This window comes from Rhinichthys klamathensis, unplaced genomic scaffold, assembly GCF_029890125.1.
Source record: "Rhinichthys klamathensis goyatoka isolate OS25496 unplaced genomic scaffold, OSU_Roscu_1.1 h1tg000079l_1, whole genome shotgun sequence".
NCBI lineage: Eukaryota > Metazoa > Chordata > Actinopteri > Cypriniformes > Leuciscidae > Rhinichthys > Rhinichthys klamathensis.
Genome location: NW_026606621.1, coordinates 1,649,915 through 1,675,599, shown reverse-complemented (window position 1 = coordinate 1,675,599; position 25,685 = coordinate 1,649,915). Strand labels below are relative to the sequence as shown.

The window sequence follows — 25,685 nt, the reverse complement described above, 5'->3', positions numbered from 1 at the left end:
GTGCCTCAGCAAGTAAAGTAATATGTAATTTTGGTTTTGACATCCACACTATGGATTTCAATTTCCCGCTTTCTACAACCGGGATTCCACTGTGCCAGATGAACCGCCGCATCCAACAGTTCATGGCACAGTGTGTCAGGTTAAGCTTGAGCTCTAGGATTTAAAGGAAGAACACTGAGAATATGCGGCCGGGCTCTGCTATTTCATAACACTGTGTCTAGACCGGACAAAGAAACTAGAACCCATTATAATCAGTGATACAACACTGGATGCGACACAATGCTACACGACTCAACAAAACCCCGTCAGTAAACTGATGCCTCACTCTATTTCTGACACGGTGTAACAGCGTCAGTATTTCAGATTCTGGTGTGCTGATATTTGTGTGCGGCCCAACTTACCCATCCTTCAAACACTCTCTGACAGTACACTCACTGCATGTGCAACTGCCCCACAGACCTTTAGTGGGGATGACAAAACCCATGACCATAATGACATATTACTTAACAATTAGTTAATAGTCATGTGCCTCAACAAGTAAAGTCATAACATAATGATACCTTTGCAAATCATTAGCTAATGATTCATTAAAGCAGACAACTAGAAGTTGAAGTGCATAGCTTTGACTAATTGTGGTAATTAACACATTAATTTACACTATTAGTTAATACAATATGTTATTAAGGAATTAATACATGATGACACGTTTAATTAATAGCAATTCATTTATTACTTAATCTATCAATCATATAGACTCTTTATTAGTTGCTGATGCAGTAATAATTAATTAATGGTTTAGTTCTTCATGAGTCATACATTAATTCATGATTATCTGTGCATTAGTTAAGTATGAATTAATGCATATTAGTGCACCCGTATTGTAAAGTGTTACCAAAACGCTTTATTCTGCTGCCAGGCCATTAGATTGCGATTAAACACTATAGACTGAACACGTAGTATGCATGAGCATGATGTCATCGTCTTCAGAGATTCACGTTTTGTTGTTTAAACGGAGACCGTTTTCAAAAACATGCACTTTGAACATGCAAGTTCGTACGCATCGATTTACGGCGAAAGACTAACCCTTGACCCTGACTCAAGACTTAATGATGAACGGGTTGCCGAACCCTGTTTGTTTGAACCGCGAGAGGCGTCAAAGCTTACGCTACTCCTACATCCTACGTCATACATTGTTAAGTGTTATTCTTTTGAAAAAAAAAATATGGATTTTTTTTTACACGAATGCATCACTTCTATTCTGCTCTTGCTTTGACAGGTTAGCGTAGCAGATAGCTAACATAAGACCCATTAAATAAAGACCCAGGAAACCGGAGTAGAGAGAGGCCTTTAGTAAGGATCTTTCCAATTTTGTAAAACTGTGAAAACATAATAATATGGCATTACAAACTGCCCATATATACATATACATGAATATGCAACTCAAGTCTAACATATATTTATAGCTATTCCATAAGAAAAATTAGCCATATAATGAGATCTGCAGGACTAATAAGAATTTAAGCTAACATTGACATGGATGTCTATGGAGAAATGCTAATCGCGATTAGCATCTATTAATACAACATACATATTATGCTAAAACGGACAATACACAAAGAATATAGCAAAGTAGATATACTTTCTACAGAAATACTTACAGACTTAGACCTTCAAAAACTACCCAAGGCAAAGAGAAAAGAGTAACTGCTGCATGACCTCTCAGTAGACCAGAATCAGAAGCAAACAGGAAAAAACAACGGCAAGAGAGGAGGGACTAAATATGAAAACTCACTAGATGTCTCTAATGCAACACAAAGTGGGGGCAGAACACTCCCCGCCTGGTATTAAATAATACCACTATGTCCCTTTACTGAGAAGCAGCACAACATCTGAAACAGGTCTTGAATACACCTTGGGAGTACCCTGTCTCATGATCTTCACATTGACTTTCCGAATCCTGCCATCACGGCTGGGGATGGTTTTCTGCAATAACACCTGTGGGCCACTCATTCCTTTTAACTTGAGTGTTTTTAAGGAGTACCACGTCTCCAACTTGCAGGTTCGGTCTTTCTGATTTCCACTTCTTGCGGGGTTGGAGCGTCTCCAAGTACTCTTGCTTCCAGCGTCTCCAGAAAGTTTCAGCGAGGCTTTGGACTTGCCTCCATTGCTTGCTATAGAGATCTTTGAGATCCATGTTCCCCAGAGGAGCAGATACTGGGTCAATCTTATGAGTGAGCAGCATTGCTGGTGTGAGAACAGATGGCATCGCTGGATCAGAGGAAACTGGAACTAGAGGTCTTGCGTTCATGATTGCCATGACTTCAGCCATGAGGGTCACAAGTACTTCATGAGAGAGGCGACAGTTCTCCTTCAACAACATGGCATCCAAAATGTGGCGTGCAACACCGATCATCCTCTCCCACACTCCACCCATGTGAGAGGAATGTGGAGGATTGAATGTCCAGGTGCAACTTTTTTCTTGCAGGTGAGCTTTCAACTCTGGATCTTCTGAGTTTATTTGCAGTTCTTTGCAAGCTCCAACAAAGTTTGTGCCCCTATCAGAACGGAGCAGTCTTACAGGACCTCTGATAGCGGTAAATCTCCTCAAAGCATTGATGAAGCTGGAGGTTGATATGGTCTCTACGACCTCAATATGCACCGCTCGTGTACTCAGACAGGTGAACATAACTGCCCAGCGTTTGTTTTCTACCTGACCACCTCTGGTCCTGCGCGACGAGATGGTCCAAGGTCCGAAAACGTCAAGTCCAACATTCGTGAACGGAGGATCCATGGTGAATCTGTCCAGAGGTAAGTCAGACATTTTTTGTTCTTCCAACTTTCCTCTTAATCTTTTGCAGATCACACATTTGTGAATCACACTTGACACCAATCACTTACTTCCTGTTATCCACAGTCCAGCTGTTCGAACTGCACCTTCAGTGAAGTGTCGTCCTTGGTGAGCAACTTGTTCATGATAATGTCTTACCAGCAGAGTAGAGACATGATGGTTTTTTGGTAGAAGGATTGGATGCTTTTCTTCCCAGGACATGTCTGCTGGCGATATTCGACCTCCAACTCACAGCAAACCATTATCATCCATGATCGGATCCAAACTTCTTATTGAACTGTCTTGAGACTTCTTCACCCTTAGAGATGTTTTTAATTACCTCTTTAAATAAGTCCTGTTGTACGCTTCTCATTATTATGAGTTTTGCTTGAGGAAGCTCACCCATTTTCTGTTTATGGTCTGTATTTTTGGAGTAGGCTCTGGCCTTTTGGATGAGCCTGACTGTTGCACGGGTAAGTGCTTTCCAACTGGAGAATCTACTAAACCGATAAGAGCCGATACCTCCACCTGTAGTTTTTGTAGCATAGGTTGAAACTTGAGGGCGAATTTCTGCATCAGACTCTGGATGTAAAAGGTCAAATATCTCTGGCTGAGGAGAATCATCCGACTCAGGTTTTGTCAGAAAGGCTGGACCTGAAAACCAGTTGGTGTCTTTTAGGAGAGCGGCTGGGACCGACCTGGATCCATGATCTGCCGGATTATGGCTGGTGCTGATATAGTGCCACTGATTAGGGTGCGATGATTTCCTGATTCTTGTCACTCTGTTTGCGACATATACATAGAACTTCCTGGATGTGTTATGAATGTAGCCAAGTACAATCCTGCTATCTGTGTAGAACTTGACTGTGTGAATCTCCACATCGATTTCATCCATTATCAGGTCTGCAAGCTCTGTTGCCAAGACAGCTGCACACAGGTCCAAACGAGGAACAGTGTGCGCAGGACGTGGAGCCAGCTTGGACTTCCCCATGATGAACCCGACATGACTGCGTCCTTCTGTATCAACTCCCTTAAGGTAGGCTACAGCTGATATAGCTAGAGTTGATGCATCTATCTCTAAATGTTAAGAAAACAGTCTCCATGTGTTTCTCTATAGGAAATAGGCCGGTTAGCGATATGTTTGAGGTACAAATAAAAAATGAAGCAATAGAAGCAGTCAATGAAGTCAAGTACCTTGGGATTATTCTGGATAAAACATTAAAATTTGATAATCATGTTAAGTACATCTGCAAGAAGGTCAGACCAAATATAAATTGTTTTCGGTTTATAAGAAGGGATTTGTCCTGTCACACTGCAAAACTATATATGCATGCAATGATATTCTCACACCTATCATATTGCGTCACATCATGGTCACAAATCTCTTCAAATAAATTAATACCGATTCTCTCTCTCTACAAACAGGCAATAAAAATCATGGACCGGAAACCCATGAGATGGCATCATTGTGATGTTCTAAGAAAGCATAAGCTTCTTGGTTTTGACAGTTTTATTAATTTTAATTATATTAAATTGGTTTTCAAATGTCTAAATAATCATGTTTCACCGCAGTTTTCTATATTAATCAGTAGACGCCAAAGCTCTCAGGGGGCGAACACACGAGCCACTTTAAGAGGTGACTGTTTAGTCCCAAAATGTAAGACCTCCTTTGGTCAGTCTGCCTTCTCAGTAAAGGGGCCAAAACTCTGGAATGCTTTGCCTACTGATTTAAAACTAGAGACCGATGGCAAAGCTTTTAACAGAGAACTTAAACAATGGCTAAAAACTAAACAGCAGTGCTCGCATGAATAACAAATGATATTCTCTGACTCTGATGCTTCTGCTTTATAATTTATGTATGCAATTTGTTTTTTCTTTTCTCTGTAATTATATGGTATATTTTAGCTATCCTTTTCTGTTAGTATTTTTAGTATTATTTTGCTTACTAGTTTTGTTATTGTATTTTATTTCCAAAAGCCTCCCGTGGACAGGTGTTGAAAATTAGCATTTGTGCTAAAACACTTAAACAAATGCATATGGTTCGTCCAATGTAATTGTATGTCCATGTTAAATAAATAAATCTGCGAAGACACAAATTTCTCTGTGTACAGTGGCAAGCAGAGAAACAGAAAGGTAGGTCCTCTGGATCTGGAGTAGCTTAAGTTCCATCAGGGAATCTTTCCAGGCTTTCCACTGGATTATTTTGACGTCTGGTAGTTTAGTGTCCCAATCGTACTCTTCTATGGAGATATCTCTCACCAGAGCCTTTCCCTGAATCGTGATTGGTGCCACAAACCCCAAGGGATCGTAGACACTGTTGACCGTCGAAAGGATGCCCCTTCTAGTGAATGGTTTTTCCTCATCAGACACGCAGAAGGAGAAGCTGTCTGTTTGCAGGTCCCATCTGAGGCCTAGCCTAGGCAAAGGATCAGATGACAGATCCAGATCCTTAAGATCTTTGGCATGATCTTCAGATGGGAAAGCGTTCATAACAGTGCTGCTATTTGATGCTATCTTGTGCAACTTGATGCTTGACTCAGCTAACATCTCCCTTGTTCTTTTCAGAATGTCGATGGCTTCTACTGCAGTGGAGAATGAGGCGAGTCCATCATCCACATAAAAGTTCCGCATGACGAACTGCTTAGCATCTTGGCCATGTTCTTTTTGTCCTTCTTGCGCTGCCCGTCTCAAGCCATAAATGGCCACAGCTGGTGAAGGGCTGTTACCGAATACATGTACCGTCATTCGGTATTCAGTCACTGGTTTTGTGAAGTCGTTATCTTCAAACCACAAGAACCTTAGGAAATCACGGTGTTCCTCACAGACTGTGAAACAATAAAACATCTGTTGCTCAGCTGCTGTGATTGCAAAAGGCTCCCTGCGGAAACGAAGAAGGACACCAAGAAGAGTATTATTGAGGTCTGGTCCCTTTAAGAGGATGTCGTTGAGGGAGACACCTTCGTGGCTGGCACTAGAGTCAAACACCACCCGTATTTGGTCTGGCTTCTTAGGGTGGTAGACACCAAATGTTGGTAGATACCAGCACTCTTGATTCTCTTTCAATGGCGGAGCTAGTTCTGCCTGGTTTGACTCGAAGATTTTCTGCATGAAATCCATAAATTGCTTTTTCATGTCTGGCTTTCTTTCCAAAGTGCGACACAGAGATGAGAGACGTTTGGCTGCTTGCTCTCTATTATTTGGGAGACGGCGCCTTGTGGAATGGAATGGTAAGGGAGCTACCCAACTGTTTGCATCATTCATGTGGACGTTTTTGTCCATGATCTCAAGGAAGGCTTGATCTTCGATAGACAAAGCAATTTTCTCATCCTCTTTTGTTCTTTTGAATACCGTGCTTCCAAGATCATCAATGTCATCTGCCAGTATGTCTATCTCTTTCAAGGTTTGTATACTGTGACTTGATCTCCTCTTGTCAAACTTTTCCTGGATGTGAATAACACTATGACATGGTCTAAGGAAAGACGTACGTCCAGTAGGTAGGACATCGGTCCTGTAAACATTAATGCTGCTAGGCTTGTGGGCTCCTCTGAGACATACTTCTCCAACAATGACCCAGCCGAGGTCAAGTTGTTGGGCATATGGAGCATTTTTGGGTCCATTATACTGTTTACGTACTTTGTGTACGCACAGTATGTCTCTGCCGAGAAGAAGAAGAATGGCTGCATCTGGATCAATGGCTGGGATTTTATCCGCCACTGGCTTGAGGTGGGAATAATGCTGTGCTATTTCTGCTGAGGGGATCTCTGAACGGTCATCTGGCATCATGTCACACTCTATGAGTGATGGAAGCGATATCTGTACATTTCCATCTATTGACTCAACTATGAGGTTGTTTGCACGTCGTCCTGATGTTTCCACAATCCCTGAGCATGTTTTAAGGGTGTATGGTGCAGCATTTGCTCCAATGCCCAAAAGGTCGAATAGCTCGGTCTTGGCCAGGGACTTATTACTCTGCTCATCAAGGACAGCATATGCTTTAACAGCTTTCTCTCTTTGGCCTGCAGGGTAGACTCGGACCAAGCATATTTTGGAGCATGATCGGGAACCGAATGAGTCCCCGCAGACTTCTGTGCACTTTGACATAACCTCTGGAGTCTCATCCTCCTGCTGCTCCCCGCCGTGATCCTCCTTCACGGCAGAGCTGAAAGACTTCCATGGCACTGGCCCTGGGTGAAGCGCAGCTAAGTGTTTGTTGCTGTTGCACTCTTTGCACTGCACAGATTTGTCACAGTTCTTAGCGAGGTGACTTGTTGAGGCACAACACTTGAAACAAATATGTTTCTCTTTGAGGTAAGCTTTTTGTTCATCTACGGTCTTGCTGCGAAAGCCACGGCATTTTCTTAGAGGATGGGGCTTATTATGTAACGGACATAATCTATCTGGATCCTCAACCTTTTTCTCCCTAATGTTTTGCTTATCACCACTTTCTGAAGAAACCTCGGTCTTCCTGGTGAACACATATGATTTGGTGGGTTTCAGAGGTTTATCCGTCTTGACTGAACCACTCATGGTCAGTTCGGCACGTTGGGGTCATTTCTTGTCTTTGCTTGGTCTCTGATAAACTTTTCAAAAACACAAAAGGGGGGATATTGAACCTGATGTTCGTCTTTATATTTAGAGCCAACTGAGATCCATTTCTCCAGAAGGTTATAGGGAAGCTTCTGTGCAATGGGATTGACTCCCCGTGGTGTGTTGAGGTAAGATAGTCCAGGTAAGAATCCATCTTTCCTGGCTGCCTCCAGCTCTAGCAACAGGTCCCCTAGCTCCCACAGCTTCTCATTGTCCCTGTTTGATATTTTTGGAAACTGCTCTAACTTCTTAAGCAGAGCGTTTTCTATAATTTCTGCTGATCCATAGCATTCTTCCAATCTCTGCCACACCATTTTGAGTCCTGCGCTGGCATTATTGATGTGAACTGCACGGATGCGTTTAGCCTGCTCTGTAGACTGTGGTCCCAGCCATTTAGTCAGTAAATCTAGCTCTTCCCTGGGGGTTAAGTTCAGATCACTGGTGGAGTTGACAAAGGAAGCTTTCCAGGCCCAGTAGTTCTCTGGTTTATCGTCAAACTTTAAGAGCCCAGAGCTAATTATTTCTTTGCGAATCAGGTATCTGGCTAAGTCTGTTGTGTCTGACTGATCATGCAGGGGTGCTCTAGAGGGCATGAAGTAGGTTTTACCTTTTGATTGTGTGACGTGAGTCTGTAGAGGGCTGCGTTCATCTTCGTAGAACTTCAAAGGGGTTGCATGGCTTTGCTGAGCGTAGGCTGTGCTCGTGCTCTGGCGTTGTGCTGTTAATTCTTGGAACATGCCATCGCTAATTTCTTCCCAACTGTGTGTTTGGATTCCACGATTATCTGTATCACCGTTGTCCATGTTTGGCTGGTGCTGTGGTGGAAAGATGGGTTGTGGTTCCATGAGTTGAGACTGTTGCTCTCCATGCTCCTGAGAATGTTGTTGCACATACTCACTAGTGCGTTGATGTGAGTGATACAGAGCTAATTTGGTCACATTCTGCTGTGTTGGTTTTCCAACTTCTTCCTCATAAGCTGCTTCAAGGATTTCAGCCTCTGTAATAGCTGCTTCAGCAGCGCCCTGTATTTTCAGTGCTTTGAGGTTGGCCTGTAACTCAGTTGTCCTACGTTTCAGTTCCACTTCAAGCTCAGTTTTTCTCTTAAATTCTTCTGCTTCTAACCGTGCCTGCTTTATTAGCATGTCTGCTTCTCTTTGTGCATATGAAGCTTTGACTTTTGCAGCTTCCACTTTAGCTCTAGCTCTTGTGGCAGCAGAACCGTGTGATGAGGCACGACTAGAATGGGTTGAGCGTCTGGTATGGAAGGAGTGTTGAGACTGTCCATCTTCTAGCAGAGGTTTTTCTTCACTTTTTTCCTCCATGATAGATTGTTGAATCTATGCTGAACTTCTGGGCTGCAGTGTTGATAACTTACGCTTCTTATGATAGCGGACTGAATTTTAAGTCTTTTTACTATTCTGCTCTTGCTTTGACAGGTTAGCGTAGCAGATAGCTAACATAAGACCCATTAAATAAAGACCCAGGAAACCGGAGTAGAGAGAGGCCTTTAGTAAGGATCTTTCCAATTTTGTAAAACTGTGAAAACATTATAATATGGCATTACAAACTGCCCATATATACATATACATGAATATGCAACTCAATTCTAACATATATAGCTATTCCATAAGAAAAATTAGCCATATAATGAGATCTGCAGGACTAATAAGCATTTAAGCTAACATTATTAACATGGATGTCTATGGAGAAATGCTAATGGCGATTAGCATCTATTAATACAACATACATATTATGCTAAAACGGACAATACACAAAGAATTTGGCAAAGTAGATATACTTTCTACAGAAATACTTACAGACTTAGACCTTCAAAAACTACCCAAGGCAAAGAGAAAAGAGTAACTGCTGCATGACCTCTCAGTAGACCAGAGTCAGAAGCAAACAGGAAAAAACAACGGCAAGAGAGGAGGGACTAAATATGAGAACTCAAATGCAATACAACTTTTACACCACTAGATGTCTCTAATGCAACACAAAGTGGGGGCAGAACAACTTCACTTCAGATTTTTAATCCGCCAGAGCCGTGTGGAGCACTTTTATAATGGATGGATGCACGTTGATGGACCTCCAAAAAAATATACCTTTTCACTCCCATTATAAAGTTTGGAAGAGCCAGGACATTTTTTAAACCCCCGATTGTATTCGTCTGAAAGAAGAATGTCATATACACCGAGGATGGCTTCAGGGTGATTCAATCATGGGCTAATTTCTTTTTTTTGGGTGAACTATCCCTTTAAGAGATATAACCAGTTTAGATGGAAAGGATCTCAAGCTGTGCTGAAGATGTTACTGTAGCTTTATCCATTAATAGACACTGTACTTCCTTGAAAAACAACCCATAATGAAACGACCCTTCACAATAGATAAACAGGGTTCTCAAGTTTTATCAAAAGCTTGGAGTGAGATCACATTTGGTTAGGGGAGGAGCCCAAGGGGAGGAGCCCCAGTGGAGCCCCGCCCCCCAATTTTACCCATTGTTCATAATTAACCAGCACAAATTAAAATTATAACAATTGGTAAATCTGATAAATGACAGAGCAATTCATCACATCAAATATACTCTTTAATGTTGTATTTCAAAATTACTAAAATATAACAAATTGCTCCAAACAATTTGGAAAAACAAATCTTTTTGCATTTTTTCCTGACTTGAAAAATACAAATACAATGGCAATGATTAATGTATGTTTTGACAGGATATAAAATATTACCCAGAGCACTCTGCCTTAATACATGTAGCCTTAATGTAACTAGAAAGACTATTAATACAGTATAATATATAATTTAAAATAAAATTCAATTCTTCAATAAACTTCATTCCTTCCCATACCCACTAACATTTACCTTAGCAAAAGCTTCTGGCTTGGTTGCAAAGTAGTTGTAGAGTTTTTGACTGCATCAATAATAATGTTTACGATTGGCTATATATTAAATGTTCTAGCCTAAAAATTTTAGACGAGCTTTCTTCCAACTTACCTTCTCCATCACGACCTATGATCACGACGTGTGTTCGCGCGATATTGTTGGTTACCTAACGAACGTACGGTGGCCGAGAATGTGTGTGCGTATACGTTCGCGCCATCTATGCGTTCGCGCGATGACCGAGAATGTTCCGTCAACTTCCGTGTGTTCGCGCATCTATGTTGCCTAGTAACGAACGCAATCTGGCCGAGATACGGACGCGCTGGCGGCAGGAAACTTCACTTTGTGTGCCTGCGCCTCGTATACAACGTTATATAAAGCTTGCAGGACAACTTGGTTGGCATTGCCTTTTCAGCGTGAGAAATACATGGTGTGGCGTGTGAGCGTGTGAACTGGTTGAATTGCGTGTGTCTCACGGCCAATGCGTGAGACTTGAGAACCCTGGATAAAGCTCTACAATGAACTCTGTTAGAGAGTTATATGTGGCAATTTATCTGCTGATCAATAAAATGCCTTACTCACCTGTTGAGTAATAAAAACGCAATCTCCACGTTCGTCACTTTTACAACACATTTCACATTTCAAATCCCTCAGTTCCCGCTATCTCCGAGAAGCCAAGCCATTGTTTTATTTTTGCCAGCGAACTCTCCTCTTTTTAAACGGGTGATTTCACTGGAGGTTGGATATTTAGCGGGCTTCATGTTAACCTTTCCTGCTCATTGTGACAACTAACTTATGCAACTCCCACACCATACACACGTCAGTAGCCAGAGCAAACTTTTTTCTATTTACAGATATGACGAGATGCGTATGTATGCAATTCCCCATGAAAACTATCCCGTCAGGTCTAAAATATAAACAATTATAACAGGCTTACCATAGCAAATCAAGGTAATACAAAAACAGGTTTTTGAAGAAGGAATTCTGATGTATTGACTGATTGTTTAAAAGTTTCTACATATTATTTAAATATACGTGTACCTTTTAACAAATATATAAAAATATAATGCTCATTGTCAATACATTAACAAATAAGACCTGGTTGTAAAGTTGCCAAAATAGCTATGCTTCATCACTACTGATACAGTAACATTTGACTATTTTTTTATTTTAAAAAAATGTGAACCTTGTCTTTTTTAAATGTCTTTTTTTTTATTGACATTGAACATTTAATTTAGTCAATGTTATTTAAAAACAGAAAAGTTTAGAAAATAAAACAGTATCACACATGCTTTTATATGAATACTGAAAATCTGGGGCTGTATTATAGAAACCTCCAAATCGTATCCTGTATACTTAGAAAACATAGTACGGTATTTCAATATAGAAATGAAACTCATCAAATCTTAAGTCAAAAATTAAGATAAGAAGCTTCTGTAATACAGGCCTTGATTCCAAAAGGTCACCTTTACTCAGTGACCCCATGGAGTCATTGGGTTTCTGTTAGTGGTCAGCCACATGGTGTCTTGGACAGCGCTATGCATTACTTACAGTGTCCGGAATGACCGGCTCCTCTGGTTGCAGATTCCAGGCTCTGACATTTCTAGAGGTGTTGGCTTACCTCCATCCTGCCAGTCACTAAAACATGCCTCTATAATGTATGCCTTGTTTGTTTTCTGAAACTAATAACCAGAAAGTTAATAACTTTTCTAACAAGCTCTATGATTAAAGTGAAGTATTTCATGAAAAAAAGTGTGATTGACAAAAGGGGAGTGGTGCTTTGTCCTTTAATGCACAACTAAAATTAGCTGTCATTCGTTTTCCATCCAAATGACAGTGACCTTTAGCAAAAGAGCCATTCAGAATAATTCCTCTGAGACGGAGATGACCAGAAATAGATTGGATTGGGGGGAGAAAAAGGAAGTGCGATGAAAAGATAAAGTTAGATTATGTGATGTGAAATGGAAGCAAGCAGGGACACAATCTGAATGAGAGCAGAAGTTTGAACGGGTGTCTACATTTTTCAGTAGTGACTGTATCAGATCAGCTGTTTTCAAACTATTGCCAAATGCCATTGAAACAAACTGATGTTAATGGAAAACATTCTCCAGGTATTAAAGGGGACATAATATGCATCTTTACAAAGTCTTAATTTTGTTTTGGGGGTCTACTAAAATAGTTTTCATGACAGAATGTTTAAAAGTTATATATTTTTCACATATTTCACATTGTTGCCACAGCTCTCTGTCTGTTGCAGTCTGTCAGTAATCACTCCGAGTTTCGTTTTCCAAAAGCATCGTTAGCTAACTATGGTCGCAAGTTCCGTCGTTATCAGAATAGTTTGACAAGTCGACCTGTGGTTGGAAGCATAGTTTCTTGTTTGCATGACATGGACTCAAAAAAAAAAGCTTGCTTATTTTCCTCAAGATAAGGATGTATTATTTAGAATACATACAAATGTTATTTACGTCTTTTAGTTTGTCAAGAGATTTAAAGCGTTATTTTTTGAAGAGTGCGGATGTGCGAACGTGCTCCAGAATGCAAGAACGAGCCTATGATTGAATCTGGAAATAAAGCAAAATAACTGAGAAAAATGAGAAATAGTCCTCAGATCTGTCTGTAATTTATAGCAAAACATCTAGTATTATGTCGATAAAACAGATTAATTAAAAGTAGTTATTACTCAGCCACCTGCATGACATTATTAACCAATGTGGTTGAATGAGCAATTTGCGACAATATGGTTTTGGGAAACAGTCGTGACTAGCTAGTTGATTTCTTCAACGATGCATCGTACTATTAGCCTGGGAAAACCCAGACAACTTCCGGCAAATTTAGATTTGCTCTGAAAGTTAGTCTGGCAAAGAGCTCATTCAAACAAAGATGGATGCCGTCGTCGGAAATCACTCGTTCGAATCAGCTATCACGTCTGTTTTAAGCGATTTGAACGTTTCCTTTTTGTTAAAAACCGAGCAAAGAACAACACTCAGAGATGTTTCTCCGCCGCTCTGCATACGTCATCTCCTTCTTCGCTCTGATTGGTTTTAGGTCTATCCGCGACGTCCGTTGATGACACCCCTCTGGAAATGATTTGTCTATGACGCTTTGCCAGACCATAACTCAGTTACAACTGATAATGGTCTGGTTTTAAACAGGCTATCGTACTATGTTAGTCAAGCAGGGAGTTACGTCGTCGTACGGGAAACGCACTCCTGTTTAGTTTCTGTCTCTGTGAAGCCCCTCCTTCCAAACTGCTCAATGTGCTCTGATTGGTTGGCTGGACCGGTGTGTTATGATTTGTCAACTGCTTTGTGCGTGTTTCGGAAATGTCAAACCCCTTACCATAACCGCGAGTTTACATACTTTTAATAACCATAATATTTACATAACATACTACTAACGCAACTCAACCAGGCATCACCGCTTTATTTTTCATATGCCTTGGCCGGGAATTATTTAAATGAGGAATATTGTGACACATATGTCCCAGGGAAAAACAAACAAACACAAAAAAACAAAACAAAAAAAACTTTAAGACTACAATATCAGGGACTTCAAAAACAGTGCTTACTGATATGGAGAATAACTCCCCCTGGAGTGACTTTGTGCTTTTTAACTTTGCAATTCAATTCACATTTATTTGTATAGTGCTTTTCACAATGCATATTAGTAGGGGTGTGCATTGGCACTGCCCTCACAATTCGATTCGATTACGATTCACCAGGTAACGATTCGATTCAATTCGATTCTATGTTGCATTGCGATGCATCAAAATTCTACTGCACACAACAAGGCAAATTTTTCATCAGCTGGGATGTGTCGACTTTTTGTGTTGTTGTTGTTGAAGCCAACTCAGGATGCCAACGATCAACATGGTTCGTGAAGTTGTATTGCCAACGTGCTTGATTTTAGTGTGGCAGGTTTTACACACTGCATAAGTCTTATCTAGTTTCCCATTAACTTCGTAGAATCCGAAATGTGCCCAGATGTCCGCTTTCCAAGCTTTGGGTGCGTTTTTGATTACCCGTCTATCGCGGTCATCTCCCTCCGCCTCAGCCATCTTTATTGTTGTTATTATGCCCCTGAAAGTAATTGAAACTTCAAAACTTTATTGTCCAAGGCCAGAAAATAAACACTGACATAATCGATTATGGCACTTTGTCGCATCGATGCTGAATCGTGCATTTCCCACATTGAAACGATTATTGTTGACACCACTACATATTAGAAAGCATATGGAATATAATTCGCGTAGCTGCTGTTCTTAACATTTCAAGCAATAGATAGTCAGGCCTTGTTCATGCTCAAATAGCAAGATTACACTAAAGAAAGTTAAAAATGTAAAAAAGCAGGTTTGATTTTTAAAGGTTCAGTTTCAATATTTAAAGGTCGGTGCATATTGTCAAGTAAGGTGCATTAAAAAGTCGCTGAAACGCACTTGAACCAAACTGTGCTCACATTGTGTGGCATTACTTTTAAGACTCTAAGATGCTCCACCAATAAAGATCCAGAAAAAATAAATGAAAATTTTCCCCTATTTTCATACAAATATTTTCAGTAGCTCATTTATCACGTTGACAGCTGTACATTCATCCTTGTGACTCAGATGGTGGGAGAGCATCTGTGCCTTCCCGTCAGGACATGAATAGCCTGAAAAAAGAGCTTGTACCTTATTCACCAACCTTGATAAATAAATAAAGATTGAGCCTCTCTGAGTCCTGCACACCTTCATGTTCTGTCATCGCCGGTGATTTACACTCAAATGTTGAATTGGACCTGACATGTGACATCAAATTTTTAAGGCCTTGTAAGCGATCCCACTGTACACAACCCCCGTTTTATTGACACGATTAAAATTGCATGGCCCACTCGTTGAAATATGTGCTGTGCTGAAATCTGATCTTGATGGACACTGTGGCACCATATCTATAACCTCATTGTGTCCATGATGTATGCACTTGCCTGGCAGAATCAAAGAGACGATTTGTTTACCTGTCATTCTGCCATGATCCAACATATAAGCACTATTCATTTGGGCTATACAGTAAAAAAAAAAAAAAAGAAAAAAAAAAAGGGGCCATCATTCTCTATTGTTAAGAGCACACTGAAGCAGAAAAAAAGATTTGGGCTGTAAGTCTTGCAAAGAGCCATGCATTATTTCCTGGTGCTATTAAAATAATATTAATAACAACAGCATACACATTGACAATAAAACAAATCAATTCATGGAAAAGAAGAACTGACAAAAGTGAAAAATTTGGTGTAAAGGGGTCGAGGCTCCGCAAGGGTGCGTTTCCCGAAAGCATCGTTAGCCAACCATGGTCGCAAGTTTCGTCGTTATCAGCCTAGTTCAAAGAGTTTCCCAAAAAGATCGTTGCAAAGAACATTCGCAAACTGCATCGCAAAGTTGTGTGGTTGGAACAACAGCTCTCGACCTGTAGATAGAAGCATAGTTTTTCGTTTGCATGACGTGGACTCAATACATCCTTATCTAGAGCAAAATAAGCAAGCTTTTTTTATTTAGAATACATACAAATACATTTCCCCTGTGGGGATGAATAAAGGTTTTAACTAACTAACTACAAATGTCATTTACGTCTTTTAGTTTGTCAAGAGATTTAATGCGTCGTTATTGAAGAGTGCGCATGTGCATACGTGCTGTACTACGTAAGAACGAGCCTAAATTGAATCTGGAAATAAAGCAAAATATCTGAAACAAATGAGAAATAGCCCGCAGATGCCATGTCTGTAATTTATAGCAAAACATCTAGCATTATTTCAATCTCAAACAGATTATTTAAAAGTAGTTATTACTATTACACCATGTTGATGACGTCCATCAACCAACGCGGTTGAACGACCAATTTGCGACAATACGGTTTCGGGAAACAGTCGTGACTAGCTAGTTGATTTCTTCAACGATGCATCGTACTATGATAGTGATCAGCGAGTTACGTCGTACGGGAAACACACTCCTGTTTAGAATGGAGGTTTGCCCCTGCTGGTAGTCGTTGTAACTACATCATCAGGGTATAAAAAGTCTGCAAGAATAGTGACACCATGATCAATAATGTAAACGATGATCGGTCATGATTGTGCGTGACTTTTTGCTGATATCGAAATTCAGTTACAACTCCAATAGGGATCTCATTTTTTTTATTTTAGAATAGATACAGCATCATTTTCAGGGGCATTCAGTACATATGAGTGTGGTCATAAAGAAAGAAGGAAAGCAAATGAGTGCAGACTGCTTGAGGCTCTTTAAAATTAACTATTTAAAACACACAGCACATTAAAAACTCAACACCGAATGCTGAAATCCTGTCAAGCCAGTCTTAACAAAAATAGTGTGCATGCTTATGATCATTATTACGGTAATATTTTCATTGAGTTGATCAACAGGTCTTCAGGGAGACCTGTCATTAAAAAAAGAAAATTGTTTCGAGAAATTCAAAATTTTTCAAAAGTTGCACTTTTGCATTCTTACAAAATTCTTTGAAGAAGTTTACCTTATTTCTCAAGAATATTTTTGAAATAATTCATTATATCATAGTAGATGTGTTTTTTGGAGGCTCTAATTCTAATTAATATATAAAAATGTTTGAATATTTGGTTTAATTTTCAAAATATTCTTTCCAAAATATAGGCTAAATTTGAAGAATATTTCCATAAAAAAAAAAAAAAAAAAAAGCCTTCTAAACCACATTGATAAGGATTTAGGAAACCCGCAAGGCTTTCCAGTTGTGGCCAATTCACACTGCACGGACAGACACAGTCAAATGTGGACAATCATCAGATTACAGTATGTCAGTACGTCACATCCCATGACCTGACAAACCAGCAGGCGCCGACAAGCATAACGCACTGATCCGAAAAAAACCAACAAAGAGTGTGTTGCCGCAGGTCTTTGTCTGTCTGTGCAGTGTGAATGGCCTTTAATTCTCTGCATTCGCACCTTCAAAACGCATCTTACACTATCAAACAATCCATCAGCGCTTTTGGTGTGTAGGCACGACCACACCGGCCAGACAATGGCGTGTGAACACAATAAAATGTACTGTAGTGTAAAATAGATTAAGTACAGCACAATGGGTACATTTACATAAGAGGAACTGGATCCCACTCATGCTTTGATTTGCCAATGCCTAGTGAACAATGAAAGGTTCTGTAGCTGATGGGCCATTTCCTGCTATATCTTCTCTTTAACCTTCCGAACGCCTTCTTTTCTAGCCCAATACCACCACAACCAGACAGTTACTCATGACACGTTTCAGTACAATGGAGTGTGCGGAACAAATGGGAACAGATTGTATGCCATGCATGGCCAATTAAAAGATTCACACCAAATATGTTGCCCATAGCACCAGCAGTAGATGGGAGATTGTAACTATTGCCTCATTTATACTGATGCACAAATGGTTTGAGGCTAGCTGTGCCTTGCATTGACAGTAATGGCTGCTTATGTCTAGTTGGCATTCAGCGGGATGTTGTTGTCATGTCACCACTTTGATCACATTCACGTTCTCTTTTCTGTATGATGTACCGTCATTGTAGTTGATTAATCCCATTACTCTAGTGTCAGCAGGAAACATGTTGATGTGGATTTTGTAGTGTATCACAAAATGGGATGTTGATTAAAACAAGGTAAAGTGTTTAGCACAACAAATATAATCGTTTGTGAAAGGTTTTCTACATTTCAGGTATTAATGTGCGCTGTCCGTGGCACTGAATCGCCTTTATTCTGTAAATGCGTGCATAATGAGACACTGTTTAGAGGTGCTAAAGGACGCATTGTAAATATAAATATATAGATGTGCAGACACACTCTCTGTCTCTTGCTTTCCATCACTCACTTTCTCTGCACACACACATTTCGGTAAACCATTTAAAGCATGTTCAAGGGTGTTTGACCGGTTGAAAACAGTGAGTGTGCAGACAACAGTACAACATGTAGTCTAACAGTTTTATTAAAGGTGTGTGTGTGGCATTTTTGAGTAGCAGCTTAACTAGCTTTCAAATTGATTTGGTGCAGAGCTCCATTAGAGTCAAGGGCGAGCTCTGGAAAATAAATAAATAATGAATTAACAGAGGCAAACAGCGCCATAAATTTTCACTCTAATAATGCTCTACTCCACTGGGCATCATGCCAAAGGGTAACATATATTCTTTTGCTGAGCGAACTCCCTTCATATCGCTTTATTGTACCTGTACACAGAGACACTGGCCAAACTCTGACTTGCAGTTTTTAAGCCCATTCCTCAGTAAAATGCTTAGCCTGAATTTGGACTCTTTCAGGCTTAGTGAGCATATATAGTGACCATTTAGAAATGTGCATATCTGTAACATTTATTTATTATTATCAGAAACGGCACAGCTTGGATTATTTCAAATTAAATTTATTTTAATTAAATTCAATTGCACATACAGTAAGTGTCAAATACACAATCTGCATTTTCACTTAATCCTGTAAACTTTTATTGATATATATATATATGGTGCTTACATCAAATTAAATCTATTTAGATATTCAAGAACCATTTAAAGAAACAGAAAACCCATAATAATAAAATGTAAACTGTTCCAGCTGTGTTCTTTACACTCACAGTTCAGTTTGTTTTGTTTTCATTCAGTCACGTGTTTCCTTTGTCTAGTTTCCCGCCACTTATGAGTTGTCATGGTTACTGATATGATTAGTCCTCTTAGTTCAGCTGTGTCTTCTTATTAACCTTGTTTGTACCACTACTTAAGTTCCTTTGGTCCCTCAGTTCATTGTTGGTTGTTGTCTGTGCACTAGCTAGCACACTGTTTCGTATGTTGGCTTGTTATTCTGAGTTCATAATGAATCTTTTTTGTTTATTTTTATAATCATCTTCGTCTTCTGTGGGTCTAAGCGTTACATACACAGTACCATCTAAATTAAATGGTTTCATTTTTATCAATGATATTATCAACTGGATTACATTGGGTTATACTAATTAATAATTTGTAAGAGTCAGATCAGGCAGAAGAAGACATTAAGGCTGTTTTCACATTTTACGGTGTGCGGTGCAAAAAAGTCAAAACTAAGTACACAGCATATATGTCCACTAGAGGATAAATAGACATTAGGAAGGGAAGTTAGGAAAGCAAAGTTAAATTACAAAATAAAAAAGTAGGAATAATGTAGGATCTGTTTGGAAGGGGATGATGGTCATAACTGAATCCAAAGGGTGTTGGAACAAGAACGTATTTCTGTCAGGACCACTATCGTCAAATACAATTGACAATTAGCATACAGTTTGGATTGGCGGTATGGTTCGGTTCTGGGCGAGAACTTCCTGTGCATTCATGCAGCCTAGCATGGATAAGAGCAGGGAGAGCAGCAATAACCCCCTTTAGGGTAACAGAACAGAACCAACATGAATGTATGCAGATATCATTAATTCAAGATTTTAAAGTACAACATAATTCGAGAATTTATTCTGATTCAAGGGGCATCAGAATGTCAAATCCTGACTGACGAGAGAGAAGGAGCTGGGGATGGAGGAGGGTAATTAGCTCCTGAGAAACGCGCTAGCTGCTGAAAATACTGAAGGAGCTTAGATATGTTGTGCTTAGGGCTGCCTCCTAATAGAAGAGGCTTGGTTGACCACAATTTTATTAGTCAGTTAGAAAAGGCGAAGTCTTGCAGTCCGTGATTTTTATCATTATTTGTATAGCGCTTTATACAATACAGATTATTTTCAAAGCAGTGATAACAGATAAAATTATGCATTTTGGCTGTTGTTCAGCTGAAGTCAGTTCAGTGTTTCAGTTCCATTGGAAATATCAATTATTAAATTAGTTCTATAAAGCAGTTCTGCAAAAAAAATATTTAATTGTCCAGCTCAGTTCAGTTCTCATACAGCAGCATAAACACAGTCAGATTATTGCTGAATAATTAATACTATTGCCAACTAAGCAAGCCAGAGGTGATAGAGGCAAGGAACCCAAACTCCATCAGGTGACAGAATGGAGAAAAAAAAGAAAAAAAACTTGGGAGAAACCAGGCCCAGTCGGGGGGCAGTTCTCCTCCGGCCAACGAATAAACACGATGGCAGGCTGCATCACAAATCAAAATTCAGATTGGGATTGGGAGCATTCAAATATCCATCCAGTTCATTTTGATTGAAGAGCGATTCATAATGCCGGTACGGAGCCGAAGATTGTGTAAAAAACGACAGCAGTGCCTATACTGTCTAAGAATATGAAAATAATTTAAGACAAGACTTTGATGGAACTGTTCAATAAGATATTATTAAGATACTATTCTTACACAGAGTCAATGTTGTCTTTTTCCATAAGTTGCTGGTTTGGTAATCTTAATGTGAAATATAAAAATGCATTAAACAGAATTGTCATAAATAGTGGGAAGATTATAGGAGCTGATCAAAGAAGCCCATCTTGTTTAACAAAAATGTCTTAAACCGAGCTCAACCTATGCTTCTAGACAGTGACAAGTCTTCTTGAACCCAGAGTTCTCTATTTTGACTTCTGGCTTTCACTATAGATACCAAAGATGAAGAAAAACTGATTCAAATATTTGTTTGTTTCTTGTGCAGTCATATCATATTGATAAAATTATAATTTAAAAAATATATATATTACGCTGCATCCAAATTGCCCATAAGGGATCTTAATATAGCTTATAAAATACTTAGTATTTTAATGTACAGTTATATTTTAATCTGTAGGGTAATGCATTACAACTGTGATTTAATAATTATAGTGGCTTTTACTTCTTATGCAGATATTAATTAATAGAAGAGTGTAGTCTCCAGAGGGCCTGACCGTAGCTTGTATTCCTAAATTGGTGATGGGAGCCATGGGAAATGAACTATATTTTACAGCATCCTCCCAGCTGGATGTGCTACCGTGATGGTATTTATGGTGCAGTAATGCTGTAAAGCTGAAAAATGGGAACATTTACGAAGTGATGGTAGAAAGGGTTTTCATCCATCTCCTGCTGTGCTCAGTATGTTTAATTTATATGATTGACAGTAACAACCCTTTTTTGGCCTTTACTGACAGCGTCAGTCAGTTTTATGATCTTTGCCTACAAAGGACTGTTAAGATGATATGACAGGTTCAGGCACTTCTTGAAAGAATCATCAAACTTTAAAACACTTCAATTTCAAGTAAACTAAATAAATGTTAGAACATAATGATTAATGTTTTTAAAAAAATAGACAGCTAAAACACCTGGAAAAGCTTCGACTGTTTTAAAAGCTTATAAGGATTTTACAGACTGATTGTGACATTAAGCAAATAAGAAAGTAAACAAAAATATGTATATATTATGTTATATACATATATATATATAAAAAATATCCTGTGTCTGTAAAGTCAGAAACGACTTCTTGTAAAAGGAGCAATATACCAGCAGCTTCGATGACCTCACACAGACAAGCACTAAAATGTCAGAAACTGTTCTGCTTTTTATGTTTAAACTGGAGTCGGACAATGATGGATAGACTAAAGAAGAACTGACAACATGTAGAATGCAACAGGACGTTTCTGAATGGTTAGTTGATGAATTTATGTTGCTGATGTGGAGGTAAACATCTTCAAGTCTTTGATTAGCATATTCTGTCATGATAATCTATAAAATCGCTCTTATGGGAACTGTTGTAAGACGCCTACAGAGTGACATGCTATTGCATTTGTGTTAAGTACTGTATTGCATGTGAAAAGACGGATGCAACAGCTTGGAGCAGACTTACAAACGTGCTCTACCACAACAACTCGTCCTCTTCTTAACATGGACTGCGTGTTCCCGGGGCGGGGTTTATGTCAATTTTAGGGTTAGTGATGTCACTAACCGGGAGGAATGTCGTGTTGTCCCAACCAGCTGTTTGTTGTAGTCCTTAAAAAATGATTTCTTTAAAAGCAAATATATTCCTTTGCTTTGAACGTTGAGCGTTGTAACATTGCAGATGTTGTTTATGCTCAAACAGCAACATTACACTCTAACTAAAGTTAGAAAAGTGAAATCATAATCAACCACCCCTTTAAGTGAATTTAAAAGTGATTCAAAAGAGAAATTTTGAGCGGAAAATCTGTTAGAGGAAACGGCTTATGGAAAGTTACAAAGAGCATCGGAGACAGCCAAAGAGAAACGAAAGAGAAGAGAGCTTGTGGCGAGCGCATGCTGGAAGCTGTGTTCTTGCAAAAGAGCATAGAAAGCACTTGTCTTAAAAGATTAACGACACAGTGAGTGTCCAATTGCATAAGTGTCTTGTGAGGAAAAGGGTTACCGTCACTAAAGAGAGTTACGAGTGACTAGTTAACCCGAGACGCTGATGGTAGGATGAGAGTTAAATGCTGACTTCTATTCAGATAAATGCCATCTCGTGTGTTAATGAGACAATTTGGACTGTGTGGCAAGCAGGCCCAGGGCGAGAGCCGTGATAACGGAGCGAGGCTGGTTGTGTGATTGTTAATATTGTGTATACTTGTTAATGCTTAAGTATGTGACTTTAATTTATATTGTGTTCAGTTTTATTTAACCCTCTGGGGACCAAGGTGTTTTTGGGGTCCTTGATGTTTTGACATGCTCTGACATTCGTGCTTTTTTCAGTTGCTTATAAACATATTAATGGCACAGGTGAAATTACACTCTATTTAGCACAAACAGGGCTACCATAATATGTGAGCAACATGTTTGTTGCAACATGTTTGTTTGTACATGTTTGTATTTTTGAGAGAATATTCTTTATGCATGGTTATTGAAAAAAACTAAAAATGAAAGTTTCTGAAATAAAGCCACAAAACACATACTAAATATGTGTCCACAATACTTTTGACTAATGGAAGTTGTGGCCTAGAGTTTTTTGCAAATCAACCTGTCTAATCATTCACATAACACAATAGATTATTTTAAATTGTGAAAAACATTTTTAGTTAGCCAAGGCAATATGCGAATGGGCGTGAACGGCCCAACCCCATTGTGAATAATTAGGTGGTTGAGAAAACAAAGAGTAAGACCCGCATATTAATGAGCCTTTCATTCAGGTGTGTCACACAAGAAAGAATGCAAGGACAATATATGAAGAGTTCAGATGCAAAAGCCTCTAAACGCCACCTCCGTCAAAAATGAGATAATGACATTGAGTGAAAGCTATCTGAACACAGTACACGTTCAACAAATATATTTGCTTCAAATCCTCGAAATCTCAGCCTCAGCCCATTCAGAAATATCAGTTTGTCGGCAAAAGCCTCTAGACGCCACTTCCCTTTGGCAGCAAAAGCCACTACATCCCGAGAACCAATCAGAAGGCGCGAGCCGCGCGAATCAGTACAGGCTGTTTCAATAGAGCGGTGCGCTGAGGAGACGGATTTTTTGAGACGGCTGAGGAGATTGTTTTGTTTTTGGATTCAGATTTTTTACATTTTTAAGATGGAGTACGATGAAATGGAGGAGCCTGTCCTACTGACATCAAAAGGCAGAAGAGAACGTGGTTTATCTACCTCAAAACTCTTCCCGTTAATTTACAAGGCAAAAGAAAATCGGTAACTTTACAGTGAAATTAGCTTGGTCGCAAGTGTAGCATGCACTCATAACAGTTATTGGTGCAGTGCTGTAACTTTGAAGGAATTTGATTTATTATACTTGAGATATACATTATAATATTACTTTACATTATTTAAGTCTTATAAGCTTCTCATACAAAATGCACAGATATTGATGTTTAAGAATGTTGCTCTGTTCTACTTGATTATACAAACTAAAACTATTAAACTATTTTAATCGCCAATTCTTTTTGCCAATGTGGTTGTACTGTGTGAATCGGGGGGGCTTTTGTCTTTATTCAGACAGGGCAGAAAGGTGACTGCAGAGAAATGGGGTGGGATTTGCAAATAATCGCAGATCTCATTCAGCCCCCCTGTAAAGAGGTGTGTCTACTGTTTAGTTTTGAAATGAATGTGCTCTAATCTTTTTCAGTGTTTCTAGTTACATTTTTATTGATTTTTCAGCTATTTACTATGTCTTGTCCCAAAGAGGTGGATTTAGAGGTTTTTGCGAAAAAAGCACAAGTGGATTTAGCTGTTTTTGACGCAAAAGAAAATCGAATTTGTTAAAAATCACTGAATTGACTCAAGTGACATTTTTGAAAAAAAGTTATTTTATTCAATGACTAATAACCTTATCAGTACCTTTAAAATGAAACTACTGGACGTGAACATAGGAGCCTGATAAAAAATGCTCATTTAAAGAAAATAAGTCTGACGGATTTAGAGGGTTTTGCATCTGAACTCTTCATATACACACACACACACACACGATTCAAATTTAAACAGTAGGATATTTTTGCGTTTACAGACACTAACGTTATTATATATCGCGATTAGAACAAAGCACAAGAATAAAAACACTTACAGCCCAGCTCGCTCCTCGAAGTGAAAATAAACCAGCACTTGTTCTGAGGTAGGTAAATGTCCCAGGATTATTCCTCACAATAAGGAAATTTCTTATTTGTAAAAAAAAAAAAATCCTTACACAATAAGGATTATTCCTCACAAATGTCCCAGGATTATTCCGCAAGACGACAGTACATTAATCTGACTAAATATAGTGTGTTTACCGAGTTGATATGTGGGCGTTTACACGTCTCAATGTGTTCCTTCAGATCATTAGCGTTTGAATAGCGCGCGCTCTCCGTGGGCGTGTCACATTAGCGGAATAATGAGATGCGAGAACGGTAATGAGAACGGCTGACACCTCTCTCTTTTTATAGTTTATATTTATATAGATTTTGGACCATGGCAAGCAGACTTTGAGACAAAAAGAGGACTAGAACGAAGATCAACATCTTTCGAGATGCCGAGAGCTCCACGTCCACGACTAACTTCGACTTGACAGAGTGTTCCATGTACTTTATTAGACAGGTGAGCAAATGTACATAAAACTAATCAATGTTATTTAGTTCAATATGATGAAATGTTAGAATATGATCTGTATGTTATTCTAATGTTGATTAGCTTACTGCTAGTCTCATACAGCCAACAAACAATCTAACTAACAACATTCAACACACTCGAATGTCGTTTAGTGTGATAGTGTAACTGTTAGAGCAAGTGAAACAGAGCTGCGTTACCTCAAGTTTAATTCGTCTAATAAACTGACCTGTGAGTAACTTATTAATTCAGCACTTGCGTGTAGTTCGGTAGAATGAAATGTCCTTATTCCTTTATATCCGCGGGACTCCCGTTGCGTGTGGCGCGGGTATACGTCTCTCATTAGCAATGGAGCCCTGCTTCATACCACAGTCATGTTAAAAACATCACTGTATTCACTCATCCATAAAAGATCCATTAGCTTGATGACAAGATCCATAATTCCGCTTGATGCTTTGCGTCATCGATATAC

General features: G+C 39.2%; 1 protein-coding gene and 1 long non-coding RNA gene across 2 annotated transcripts; both read right to left on the bottom strand.

The window, feature by feature from the left end:
* Positions 1-1,334: 1,334 nt before the first annotated feature.
* LOC130085434 (uncharacterized) lies at positions 1,335-1,774 on the bottom strand. Its single transcript, XR_008807148.1, has 2 exons — positions 1,659-1,774; positions 1,335-1,376 (listed from the first exon to the last, which is right to left on the bottom strand). It is a non-coding gene; the product is annotated as an uncharacterized LOC130085434 (long non-coding RNA).
* Positions 1,775-4,894: 3,120 nt separating this feature from the next.
* LOC130085444 (uncharacterized) lies at positions 4,895-9,412 on the bottom strand. Its single transcript, XM_056251205.1, has 2 exons — positions 9,232-9,412; positions 4,895-8,950 (listed from the first exon to the last, which is right to left on the bottom strand). Exon 2 carries the CDS (start codon positions 7,352-7,354, stop codon positions 4,895-4,897), a length of 2,460 nt encoding a protein of 819 aa, XP_056107180.1. The 5' UTR covers positions 7,355-8,950; positions 9,232-9,412.
* Between the last annotated feature and the right edge of the window lie 16,273 nt (positions 9,413-25,685).